The sequence below is a fragment of the Perca fluviatilis genome, chromosome 19 (genome assembly GCF_010015445.1).
Source record: "Perca fluviatilis chromosome 19, GENO_Pfluv_1.0, whole genome shotgun sequence".
Lineage (NCBI taxonomy): Eukaryota > Metazoa > Chordata > Actinopteri > Perciformes > Percidae > Perca > Perca fluviatilis.
This window is the reverse complement of record NC_053130.1, coordinates 5,256,002-5,269,626: the sequence shown is the minus strand read 5'-3', so window position 1 is coordinate 5,269,626 and position 13,625 is coordinate 5,256,002. Positions and strand designations below refer to the sequence as shown.

Genomic DNA, 13,625 nt, shown 5'->3' with positions numbered 1-13,625 from the left:
CCATGACATGTTTTTCATCTGAATCAATAGTGATTCTTGTTTAAAATTTCAGGTCAGGATATTTTATTACATTATTGGGTTTTATTACATTTGCGATCCGGTTAAGTGCAACCTTTATTACATTTTCAGAAAATCATGACATTATTGCGTGCTACTAGGATCTTTTCCTAATTTTTGAAGTAGTTTTAGATGACTAAACCTATGCAGACATTATGTAGAGCTGGCCAATTTCGGAAGAACTGATATGACTCAATTTGGTAGACACTGACAAAAATTACCCACAATTAATTTCCACAATTAATTTGCAGTATTACATTAAAACCACCGTCGAGCCATCAAAGCATTCGTCATTGCTATCGTCACAGAGTGCGTGTGTGTGTGTGTGTGTGTGCGTGTGCGTGTGCGTGCGTGCGTGCGTGCCTGTGTGCGTGCAAGCGCGCGCGTGTGTGTGTGTGTGTGTGTGTGTGTGTGGGTGTGAGAGAGAATCAAAGTTTGAGGGTGCGACAGCCATTGAATGGTAAATCTGAGATGAAATCCAAGTCTGGGTTTGACTGTCCCTCTGTGCTCAGCCTCACTCTTCTCCTCCTCTGACTGAAAATATCACAGGCTTTAAAAGTTTAACAGGCTCTCAGGGTAAACTATCCAAGGTTATTGTAGTTTTTTTTCCGATTCAGCTTTAGTTTGCAATCTGTTTTTTTTATGATCAGTTCAGCACTGAGCTTTCATAAACACTCAGATTATATGTGATGCTTATTTGGAGTTTAGTCACGGTGTTTGAACGCTGATGTCTGTGCGTCGTTGGCACCTGTTGTGTAAAACTTATTGACAGAATATTTTCAGTCTGATGAGATTTCAGATTGCCCCATCGATTTGTTGATCAAAGCAAATGAATAAGCGCAGATCCTCAGTGCGCTCTCAGTTCAGTCTCATTGTGACAGTCGTCAAAGCGCCACAGTGCTGTTTGTGTTGTAATGTGACATGCAACTTTAGGAAATGAGTTAACCTTATGAAACTTTATTAACATATGATCTGTTTTTCATTTGGATCCTTTTCACAAACATCAAACACAAACCTTGGGCTGTAACATGGATTGTGACTCTTTTGTGTCTTACTGTTGCAGGCTCAGAAATTGAAGTCAAACTCATCTGTTGATGGCGTCTTCTGTGTGGTAAGTTTGTTTTCAATTATTTAATCAAATTCAGTTTGTGAATTCATACTTAAATCATGAGACTATAGCTGTGTTCGAAACCGTTCCCTCATTCACTCACTCACTATTCCCTATATAGTGTTTATTAAATAGTGAACTATATAGGGAATGACCAAACGATATTTTGGACACTGTACACTGAAAACATCGTTGCGTCAGTAGATGCGCCGGTTATTTGTGTGACAGAGGCGGACGCGCCCAGCATCATGTAAACAAACCAACACAAAAATACTTCTAATACGTCCCTGAAACAAACCGATCACTCAGGAGGAGAGTAAAAGGTTGTATATATGTTGCATATATGTTGCATGTTACATTTCCACTGTTTAGAAACGAAAGCCCGCTCCATTTTTCCTTTTCGGTTTTCGCGGGTGCTTCAGCTTCTTCGGGAAAACACAGCCGCGTTGCATTGTGGTATAAGGGAGTGAAATGTAGGGTACATCCTATGTACACTCAAATTAGCTGTGCATTGTGGGTATTTTATAGTGGACTATATAGTTAATGAAATTAGAGCCCCTGCAACACTCCCTGCGTGGCATCAGCATGTCAGCTGCGTGGCGTGTCTCTTCTTATTTCGGCTCCCATGTTAACAGGTTAGAGCTTACACACTGCCTGCGTGACACGCACGTCTCAGGCGCGGCTTGAGCCGCTCCGAAAACACGTCCATGCTAGAAATAGGACTGACGCCTATTTCTCAGGCGACACACAAGCGTGTTGGAAGCGTTTCCAGGCAAAATAGAATAGGAAAATATGTTTATATGTCATTTTGACACAAATACATTCAATAAATGAGATTTTGATGTTTGAAAGTCTCTAGGTTTTCACATAAATGCAGATATAAATGTAATTTAAAAAAAAAATAATAATAATTATCGATTTTAGAATTTTACACCTGTCAATACAGAGCGAAATATTCTGGAGCCTATTTTGCCGTCAATACTGCCGACGTTGTCTTTGCTGTAATCAAATCAGTACATGTTTAATATGAAGTATACTACTGCTTGAGTGCAGTCAATTTCCACAACTCTCTCCCCATATGTCGAACAAGGGTGCTCCAACAGCAGCAGCAGCGCCGCGTCAGACACGTTTCTGGTGTGCAAAGTCATAGAAAACGCCACGCAGCCGACACGCAACAGAAACGTCACGCTCACGTCACGCAGCCAGTGTGTAGGAGGCCTTAGCAGCGGAGAATTGGCCACTACAAAATGGCAAACACACTATATAGTGCACTATTTCTGTGATGGGGAAAGGTCTCCAACACAGCTACTGTATAAAATGAATAACAAATGACAAACATTTTTTACTTTAAACTAAACTTCTGGTCAATAAAAGCAACTACATGACTTTGAGTGGGACAGCATAACATACTGGAAGATGTTGAATAACAACAACTCAGGGTTAGATGAGTTTCAAGGATTGTAACTCGCCATGTTATCGTCTTGGCAGCCATTGTTGTCACTTTATGTTACTTTTCCCTCCAAGCTTTCTTGTAAGAGAGTAAAACTTATCTCACCTTTCTACTTCTTTGTTACAATTATGTTCCAGTTAAAAAGGCTATCTGTAAAGCAGCGGCATCACATTTTTCTGAGCATCCTTGAATGCAAAATAACCATACCCTGACACAAAATAAAGATAATTGTATTGACAAATTGTGTCTTAAGCATGTGTCAATTCTCCGCAAGCTGATTGTTGCAGTGCATTTGGATATTATATATTGCTTGGTCAGGAGTGCTGTCAAAGAGCCATGTCACAGCCTGTAAAAACAACTTGTGTTGGGAGATGAACTCTCAAAACGATTCACCATTGTATCCGACAAAACAGTTTTATTTAAGACCACAAGGCAATTGCTCGAGCTATCAAATAATCACCAGCTGTGATCCGCCCTTGCTGTTGGAAGTCTCTGACCTCCCTCTGACTGTGATTGCGGTGGCAATCCTTCCTGCCTCCTTTGTAAACTCCTGGACTTTGTAGTTCCTTTGAGGGCTGAAATGGGATTGTTGCTTATCTGGTGGCTTTTAAAGTTCACTGTAAATGTCATTGTACAATAATAAGGCACTGTTATGCACTGGACTGACATTTAATAGAGGCAGGGACAGGTCTGGGGGAGATGACCCGGCCGTTAGCGTATAGCTTTATTAGCAAGCAAAAGACCGCGGTGAATCTCTATATACACATTCTTACGCATGGTGGCACACACAATTTACACACACACACACACACACACACGCACACACACACGTTTTAGCTTTCCACTGTGGCATTTCACCATTTCACATTTCAACCTTTTGTACTGCGTCATACCAGATGAATACATTGAAGAGTTTTTTTATAGGTGATATTATTGAATTAAACAGTCTTGAAGTATTCCACATCTTGCATGCATGAATTAAACTGCAACCTAAAGACCCTTTTATGTCCCAGAGGGTATAACATGCCGCTACAGGCAAAATCAAAATAGTTTGATGTGTGGGATACTTACATACATAAAGACCTAAATACCTAAAATGTTCCAATGGCTCTTGATGCCTGGAATGCTTGGCAGCATTTTATGTTATTGTTGTTGGTTTTTTCGGTCATCATTTATTAAGCTGTCATGAAAATGATCCCAGAGTCCCGTATGGATAAAATCCAGAGGCACCTGCCACAGCTGATTCATGAAACTTTCTCATGCCACAATCTGGACATTCAGACCGTTTATCAGTGTTTTTTGCCCCCAACGGTGCCTTCCAGGCAGCACTGACTGGAAGGCACTGTTGGGAGGCACTGGTTATGGTTAGGTTTGGGTTAGGGTTAAGGTTAAGGTTAGGGTTAGGTGCCTTGAAGGCAGCAGTTGCAGCGCTGCCTGGAAGGAGCAGTTGGGGGCAAAAAAACAATGATGATTACAGCCTTGAGAAAGAGGGAATTTATATATACTAACCTTTATATACTGACCTGATTGAGCATATGTTTCACTTTCATAGTCTATTTCTACCCATAAACTTTAAATCGGAATATATTTGTGTATATTTTTTTTTTTGTTCTATGAAATGCCGTTTCCTAGAGTGATTTTGGTGCATTTTCAACAGCTCAGTTGCAGGTCAAAGGGGCAGCAGAAGACTTGTCCATATGTGGGACATTTGTGAATCTGGGTTAAAAACTCCAAACTTCAACAAATCCAACCAGTTCGACCGCGGCGCTGTAAGATGACGCAGTATAAAGAGCGACAACGGTAGCGAGTAGTATGAAAGACTAAAAAGAAGAATCCGTGTACGGAGGTTGGTTGGGGGTGGTCAAACAACACAGGACTTTCACCCAGGAGACTGGGGTTGTGCCCTAACCTAACTGGCTCGTTCTTGTGCTGCATGTCATTTAAACGTACGACCCGACCCAGAGCGTCCAAAAGTGACGCCAAAAGTCCCGACCAAGCGCGTCTAAATATGACGCTAAAGGAGATTTTTTTGCGTCAGTAGTAAACGCCAAAGGCACCTGACCAAGCGTTGCTTTTGACGCCCTGGGAGTGAGAATGTGTTGAAAAATCCAATACCAAACTCTGTGTCTCCTGTCCCTCTCTGTCTCCCCCCCCCCCAGGACACTCAGATAGACGGTTCGAGTACATCAAACGCCATCCTGAGGAACTCGGCTGTCTCCAGACGGCCTGCAAGCCTGGCCTCGCTGCTGCCCCCGCTGCTCTGGCTCTGGTACTACCGCCCGCTGGCGCTCTCCTCGCCAGCCGTCTTGTAGCCTCGCCGCTTCACAGCAACAAACTACAACGGACTGACAAACACACATTTGTATAAAAGAAAAAGCAAAATGAGAAATGATATCCTTTCTTCTCAGTAATACCTGTTGTACTTTTATTTCCCTCTGGATTCTATCTCTCTTTGGATTCCTACTTTGTTTTTTTTTATGAATTTTGTTTGTTGTTGTTTTTTTTGCATTGCAGCTGTGTGCTAAAACGGTGATCTATACGTGTTAACTCAGTTTGGCTGTGTGTTCCCTTTGGGTTAGTTGAAAAATGAAAAGGGATTTAAAGCTTCTGTGCTGCTCTCTTTGGGCCGAAATGAGAAAACGCTCGAGGACTACATTCCAATAAACCACAGCTGGTGGCTGTTGGAAAGGTACATACAATGTAAGTTTTACACAGTCGTCAAGTTGGTTTCCACCCACGTCTGTTTGTGTGTTGAGGCTATAGGTGGGATCTTTCGCTCAAAAGTCACAGTCAGTTCGGCGCCGGCTACATTTTAATCACTCGGGCAGCCTTCTAGGTGTTATTCAGTCTCCTCTGTGGTTTGTGTATGTTTTGATAATGACGTGATCTGGTATTTTACATTTTTACGAAAGCTCCACGTGGATATTTACCTTACACCAATAACTTGAAACATCAGAGAAGTTCGAACATCTGCGCCTCAAAGCGTCTCTACTGTAGCTCATACTGATTGCTCACACATCGCCGCTGGCAAAAGCACACAGGCAAAGACCCACAAACACACACTGCACATTTTCACACATTCAGACACAAACACAGAAAGACACACAGCGCCAGGCTTTCTGCTCCCCCTTTTATTTTTTTTTATTTTATTTTTTTTTTTACACCTTTTCGTAAACGGAGTGATACTCTGAGATCACAGGACAGTAGGTCATACGCTGCTGTGGATGGCTAAATCCACTCCACTCATTAGTGATTGTACATACTTGTAATTGTTAGAAGTCCGAGCCATGTTCAGGGTTTCTGTATGGAAGGTGACGGAGAAGCTGCTGCAGTTTCATCTGAAAGATTTATTTCTTCTTCTGATGTGCTTTGCTGCACTGCGTCCACAAAACAAGAGCTGAGGGGGGGGGGGAAACAAGCTCATTGTTGTAGAGTTGTAATTCACGCCTCCATCACGCCAAGGCTTAAAGCATCCTTTTCTGTCAGTTCAGTGTTACGACTTTTTGCCTCAATTGTGAAACTGTCAACACGTGTTTGGGGAGGGAGCAGCTCGCTTGATATTATGTATTTGCTGAGCTTCTACAGCCCTTACTTCCTCTCATTGCAACTGTCGAGTGTTTTATTCTAGTACAGCATCGATTGGGAACTTTCTCCAGCTTCACCAGAGGACTTTTTAATCGTTTACGGCTGACTTGTTGAAAATATAATCCCTGAATAAGGGTTTTTTGTTATGCATAACCCTGTAACCTAGAGGTGTGAATCTTCACTGATCTCCCGATTCGATTACGATTATCACGTCAGTGATTCAATTCGATTCGATATCTCGATGCATCACGATGCGTCAAATACATTTTTCTATTAAAGCCATGTAGGATATTTAATTCATAGCTTTTCATAGCTTCAAAAACAAAACATTCTGCAGTGGTCTAATACTAAATAAATTGGATACATAAAACTACAACACTGAGCACATGGCACTTCCTGAATTTGCAAAACATACCAGAATATGTAAACAGAATTTTTGTTAGGCCTACATCAAATTGTAAACAGAAATAATCGATTATGGCCCGGCCGATTATCGATGCAGCATCGTCTATGTCCCCGATTCGATGCATCGATTATTTGATTAATTTCAACACCTCTACTGTAACCCCACCAAATAATAATTAGATATGATCTGCTCTTTGGCTTTGGAAGTAACGCTATGAAACTACTGTACTGCACCTAAAATGCTCTGGAGGTCTGCAGGGATGATGGATTTTTTTGTTTGTCGATGATGTGATGTTGTTGTCCAACAAGTTAGCATCGCCCTGGTTCCCTCGACAAAAAGCGGGTGGGTTTCTCCATTGTATTTTTTGGATTAATGCAGAAAATAAGCTCTGTGGCAAACAAAGGTTTATATGATATTTGAATGTTTTGTTCAGCAACAACATTTCACAAATGAACTCCACTTAGCGTGAATGCATTCGCCCGAAGTAAAAGGCTAACGTTAGGCCATAAACAAACACCTCGGTCGAATGACTTCAGCGTTCACCACCGATAAACTGACAGTGACTTTTAAATGTCCCCAGTAACGTCTGTTGTCTCATTTTAGCCACTTGTTAGCAGCAGCCTTTTTTAAGGCACGTAAAAGCTTCAAAATTCACAACTGGGGTATTCACTGAAGTATTTTATGTCGTTGAACAAAACATAAAAATCTCTTAAGCGTGTGTTGACCCAGACCTTATTTTAGTCATCCAACCAAAAACCCATCGACTTTGAGACGAGGGAACCGGAAGTGCAGCACTCTATTTAGCCAGGTGTGCTAACATTAGCGGCTAAGAACTTATTTTATTGTGGTTATTCTAGAAAAGGTGAAAAAACAACAACACCACTCTTTCTTAGTTGCCCCATGAACACATCTTCTGCATGCTCATTGGACTCCAGAGCTGCTGGGCCAGGTCACAGTTGCCAAATTTAGTTTGAAGAGTCATTGTTTGAGGGAGGGGTTCAGCAAACGGTCAATTCTGTCTCGTTATGAAAGCGACTGCAGCAAACGCGTGACGTGTGACTGACGTGTAGGATTGGGCATCAAGAACCGATTCCTACTTCGGAATCCTTTCAAAAAATTACGATTCCAGCAGAATCGTTTCTTTACTGGAATTATTTAGAGGATTTGGTTTCAAATCTGATCATCGCTTCCCCATTCAATATGCGCACATTTTCGCAATCACGTTTAGTTCTCAGACGCAAGACGTGTCTGTTTTCATCAGCTTTTCAGAGGCATTTGATTTTTGAATTCTCCTCACAGGAAAGGAGACACAACACGAGACGTTCACATCCAACACTGTGGCATGTTCAGCAAGTTGCTTTATCCATTTGGACACGGGCAGGAGCATTTATGACACGCTGCTTGGGTTTATGTAGCTTCTCAGAACATGATTAATGTATATTAGAAGTTAAATGTTATTTACCAAGCATAACCATGGTATATGCACTGTATGTACTTGGCTGAAACTATAAATTGGACAAATAAATGTCTGATGATATTCTATTCCAGAGCATTGTGAGCTATTTTGACATTCAGATACAACATAGAGTACATTAAACCAGAATATTGTTTTTTATAACAACGTATGTGTATATTTCTCCCAGTATGTACATGATTATGGAATATTATTGCATCTGAGAAAGAGGATATCAACGTAACTGTCCTACTATAGTTATATACAACTGTATTTCCTAAGCATATTGTTTTGTACCATAGCCCCATTTATGATGTTGCTTAAATATAGTATTGGGTTTTTTGGCTAAGATTTAAACTTATTTTTCTATCTTTTACTAATTTTCGCTGTTTCGGTGAGTTCAAGTAAATAAGGTGGACCGGGTTCAACTTTTTTAAGACTTTTCAGTGTAGTTACCGTAATTATTTTGGTTTTACCGCTCAAATAATTATGGTGACAATAACTAGAAGTTGAGCTAGACAGAAAATTGTCATTGCATGGTGATTGAGAAGGAAATAAATCAATGTTTAAGGTCAAATACATTCTATACCATACCATGGAAGGCTTTGTTTTTAATGGTATATTGGACCAGATGTGGGGAAGTTTCCGCGGATTGAATGTGTGAAGTGTGAAGGAAAAGTTAAAGAGAAATGTTATGACTGATTACATTTCTCAGAATTGTGTCTTACAGTATGTCTGATCATTTTATATTTGAATACCGGTGTCATATTTTCATTGGCCCTGGAATATGAGATGAAGTACAGTTTATACAGGTGGTTCAGTGCTTGACCTTTCTCTGAAGAGTTCTCACAAGGCCTTAAGGCCTTAAGATTTAAGGGTCTCGCTTTTTGGACAAAAAGTTAAAGATGTTTGCTGTCCATCTCCATCCCATCTGTTGTTTTCAACATACCAAAAATGGCTCTCTCTTTTTTTGGAGATGCAGACTCCATCAGCTATCTGGCAACATTAACTTCTTAGCTTGTGAAAATGTAAAATCTATTGTACAAAAAGTTACGATTAAAAACCGTTAAATCGCCCAGACTGTGTGTGTGTGTGTGTGTGTGTGTGTGTGCGTTATGTTATTTCCCTGAACAAAGATGAAAAGAAAGCATCAGACAAACCGGCAGACAGCATGGAGAACACTGATAGGTGACATAAACCTTTAAAGAAAGTTTGAGGTGATCCTGAGAGTGTGATAAGACCTCAAGAGTTAATGTTGTTGACCTCGGGTTAGCAAGCCAAAAGAACCGCAAAGAGCAAAGAGATGATGCCGGATAAAAAAAAAAAAAATAGTCATCTAAGGTTTCTGACAAATTTAATTCTTTTTGAGCTTTTGCCACCTGGGATGAAGGCGATGGGTCACACATCGGGCCGGCTGAGCCCTCAGTGGAACTTTATTATCCAGTGCTGCTGGAGAAACGAAAGGTAAACCAGAAGTCCAACCTGTGTTTACCTGCAAGCAACTTGGCTGATGATGAGTTCATGTTCAATTTCAATCTGTTACCTATTAAATCGCCATCTGAAACTTCTATAGAAGTATATCTCAATACTGTTTTTTCAAATAGCTGAAACATCGGGCTACGTGCTTGGCTTTATGTAGCTTCTCAGAATATAAATAATGTATAATAGAACTTCAATGTCATTTACCAAGCATAAAGAGATATGCACGGTATGTAATTGGCTGAAACTATACATTGGAGAAATTAATAAATATAAACTTATCAACCTAGCCTTGAAAATGATGCTAGCCTACAATTCATATAACCACAAAACCTATAAAAAGTATTCTAGATGAATGAATGTTTAGTCCCACGAGGAATTCTTAGTAATGACAACAAAACGTTATTTAAAAAAAAATATCAGTAATGGATAATTCCTTAAAAATAAACACTATAATAATGAATGAATTCTAAACATTTGATCTGTAGCATTTAAGTGTTCTTCAGTTACGAATTTGTCTGACACAGAATGTAATGTACCTCTTTATTTAGGCTTCTTTTCTACCAAATTTCTTTTTTTTTTTGCGCCAGTCAGGGGGTACTTGGCTAAAAACATTTTTTAAAGGGGGTACATTATTGAAAAAAGTTTGAGAACCAATGTATTAGAGGTTTGGGTGTAATTTATTTATGTGCCTTGTTAATGCAGAGTTTATTATCTTTTGTTGGTCAGTTATGTTTAATTGCAGAAGTTCCAAAGCCCAAGATGATGTCCTCAAATGTCTTGTTTTGTCTACGACTCAAAGATATTCAGTGAACTGTCATAGAGGAGAGAAGACACTAAAACAATATTCACATTTAACAAACTGCAATCAGAGAAGTTTTACAACTAATCAATGAGTCTTTGCAGCTCAAAAGGTATGGCTTAAACAGGCAAATACTGGGCTCCTATTTATGGCTCCATGTGTCATATTAAATGGTGTTGATAGGCACTGACATAGAGGACACCTACTGACGCATTTCTGACATTATGAATAAAAGATTAATGTAAAACAGAAAAGAGTGCTGGGTAAATGGTCTGACGCCTGCACATCATCGTCAAAAATGCCAGAAAATGAGTCTGACATTTGAATGTAATTTCCAGTCCTAATTCTGCATTATCTTTCAACACAGCAATTAGACTGCATTACCTCAAGCCCTAATACACTGCACCATAATAACAGTGGCAGCAGTAGAACCACATTTTCCGAGAAGTAGTTAGTTTGGGAAGTGGCCATGAATGCCGCTTGATCACTTGTTGCAATAGGCTGCACACAACAGGATCTGAGTCACTGTTCATTACAAGTACTTTTCGATACTTAAGAAAACATTTTATATATTATATATATATATATATATATATATATATATATATATATATATATATATATATATATATATATAATGTTATATGAGAAGATGTGAGATTATCTTGGAGAATGAAAAGGATTAATTATATACCAATGGATTGAGAGGAGATTAGATTAAAAAAAGAAGGAATAGAAAAGAGAGTACAGGATGTTAAATGAAAAACATCAAAGCGCCTAAATAATTATACCTCAAATGCATTGACCTATGCCATTTCTCTGTCCATATAAAATGTCCACAAATGCATGTTTTCTTTTTTTCACTTTTATTTCAATCATGCCAGAGCAGATTTAAACAGCTCACGCTCCGAGGGCTCTTCCTTCTCCCCGTTGTAAAATAACGCTAATAGCGTTGCACAAATACATTACACAGCCCTGAAATGAAACCCTGTGGCTTCAAAACAGAACTGTAAAGACAGCTATCAATACTACAGCCGCTGAATTCAGGGGGAATTGTATTTTCCGATGTCTGGGTGTCGTTTCACACGCGGTGATGGAGTTCATTAAGAGTCCTTAAAGTCCTACTTTCTTAACATGTGGATTGGCGTCAGTGGATATGAGCAAAACACACTGTGAGCTGGGACGAAAGCTGTGGAGTATTACCTGGCTTTGGTGCCGCAATACTGGAGTGACTTGAGAAGAAGAAGGAACGGCAGTTAGTCATACTGTACGCAAAAATACAAATCCCACTATGGCCACGCCAAGACCCGCCCTACGAAGCGGCTCGATTGGTTGGGGTTAGGCCTTTGACCTCGAGTGGTTAAGGTTAGGGTTAGGGGATTGGTCTGGGGATAGGACCTGTACATGTAAGCATGGACGCCTGGCCAATAGTAGTGTGTGAATGCTATTGAAGGGCGGGTCTTGGCGTGGCCATAGTGGGAAAAGAAATATCGCATACTGTACCTCCAACTTACATAATTCTCGCAATAGACAGGAATGAGCTTCATCTCTCTGTTTGTCTCCTTCTTACCAAGTCGTTTTAGTTGGTAATTATCTCGTTAAAGATTAGTTGTAACGTAACGTATTTCCAACGCAAATCAAGCAATTTTATTACGTATGACGATTAGGTATTCTAGTAAAGCCTAGAATAGCTTCATTTACACCTGTTGCCAGATACAGACAAGAGTGACATTTCTGAGCTGTCTGTATCCAAAGGCGCCTGTTTTTAGAAGATTCTTGAATCAATTTTTTTTTCTATTGGATATATGTATTTACTGCACTGGATGATTCTTTGTCATTAGTTAAAAAAGAAAACATAAGGTTGTTAGGATTCCCTTGATGTTAACTGATTGGTGTGAGATAAAAGGGAAAACTCATTTTGCACACATATATTTGGGTATCTGGAGTGCCTACCAACCCACAAACTGTGAATGAAGACAACGCAGTAAGTTTTTTTGTGGGCTGCCTCGATCAGAAAACATGGGATTCAACAAGCCATTTAGATTTGGCTCCCCTTCCTTTGTCACATGCAGGCAATTAGAATACCCCCCCCCCCGTTGCATTGCAGAATGCCCATGTAGGATTGACCAAATGACATGGAGGCCACATAGACAAGATTCAAGTCCATTTCATTTATATAGCCTAAAATGAATCACACACTGGCCTCAAGGGGCTTACAATCTTCAAATCTGAAATGTTAGCTTCTTATGTTGTATTTTAACACTGTTTGCAGTGATAATGCCCATATTCTTATGGCCCTGTGATGGGGATTTGCACTTGTGATCTAATAAACACCTTGACTTCAGCTTCAAGGTTCCTCAGGACAGGTGATACATATGAATAACAACCAGAATAAAACTGAACCAGACTCCTCATTAAAATTGACGCTCACGAGGCAGTCTCATCTGCTCAAACTCATAACAAACCTCCTGGTGTTATATATATTTTACAGTTTATCAATACCGGAGCCCTGTTCAATAATAGACAGTTTTAAGAGGAGGTCATAAAACTTCCCATAAACAGGTTAGGTCTCCTGACACCAGCATGAATTAACATCTATTAACGTATCACGAGGGAGTCCTGTGTGGCCAATTCATGGCACTGTGGCGAATAGGTTTATGAACACTAATTGATGTTTGTCGTAATCATCTTCGGTTCTTTACAGTCCTAGTTAAATTAGGCAGGGTGTTTACAACTCTAATGACTAACTAACTTTCTTTAGCATTCTGCTGTAAAACAGCGTAATGAGGTCATTCTGTCAGGAATTATTTATAGAACATTAGACAGAGTACATTAAAAAGAATGGCATAAAATAATTTAAAGAAATACTTACAAATACTTATAAATCATTTCTGTTCCTACAAGGCCGGTGTTCAGTGTGTCTACTTACTCCCCTACCCTGTTTTTACATGAATCTTTATAAGGGAGGCAACAATATATCATTTCATTTCAAAATGAATGCTCTAAAACAGCTGGTCATTGCCGTTTGTTTTCAACGGGAGTCAATCGTGAATTAGTGGGGTCGTGTTTAAAACCACACAGACTTATTTTAACATATTCCAAAGTTTCCAAACATATGATGGAAAAATGCGTGTGATGAGATTGACAGAGTGCTACATGGGTCCACATTTACAAATGCGTATCGGTCCCAAACCAAGTTCAGTAACAGAACCGGCCGATTACCTGCTGATATCTCAGTTACTTCTGGACCTGATCCCTTATTGGAAGACCATGTGACCCCGTAAT

General features: G+C 39.8%; 1 protein-coding gene across 3 annotated transcripts in view; it reads left to right on the top strand.

Moving 5' to 3' along the window:
* Positions 1–6,475, top strand: part of gfra1a (gdnf family receptor alpha 1a) — a 127,206-nt gene extending 120,731 nt beyond the window's left edge. For all 3 annotated transcript variants that reach the window (XM_039783920.1, XM_039783918.1, XM_039783921.1), the window contains 2 exons: positions 1,121–1,168; positions 4,775–6,475. In XM_039783920.1, the coding sequence (XP_039639854.1) occupies positions 1,121–1,168; positions 4,775–4,927 (201 nt within the window). In that variant the 3' untranslated portion in view covers positions 4,928–6,475. The remainder of the gene's footprint in view (positions 1–1,120; positions 1,169–4,774) is intronic.
* The last annotated feature ends 7,150 nt before the right edge of the window (positions 6,476–13,625 follow it).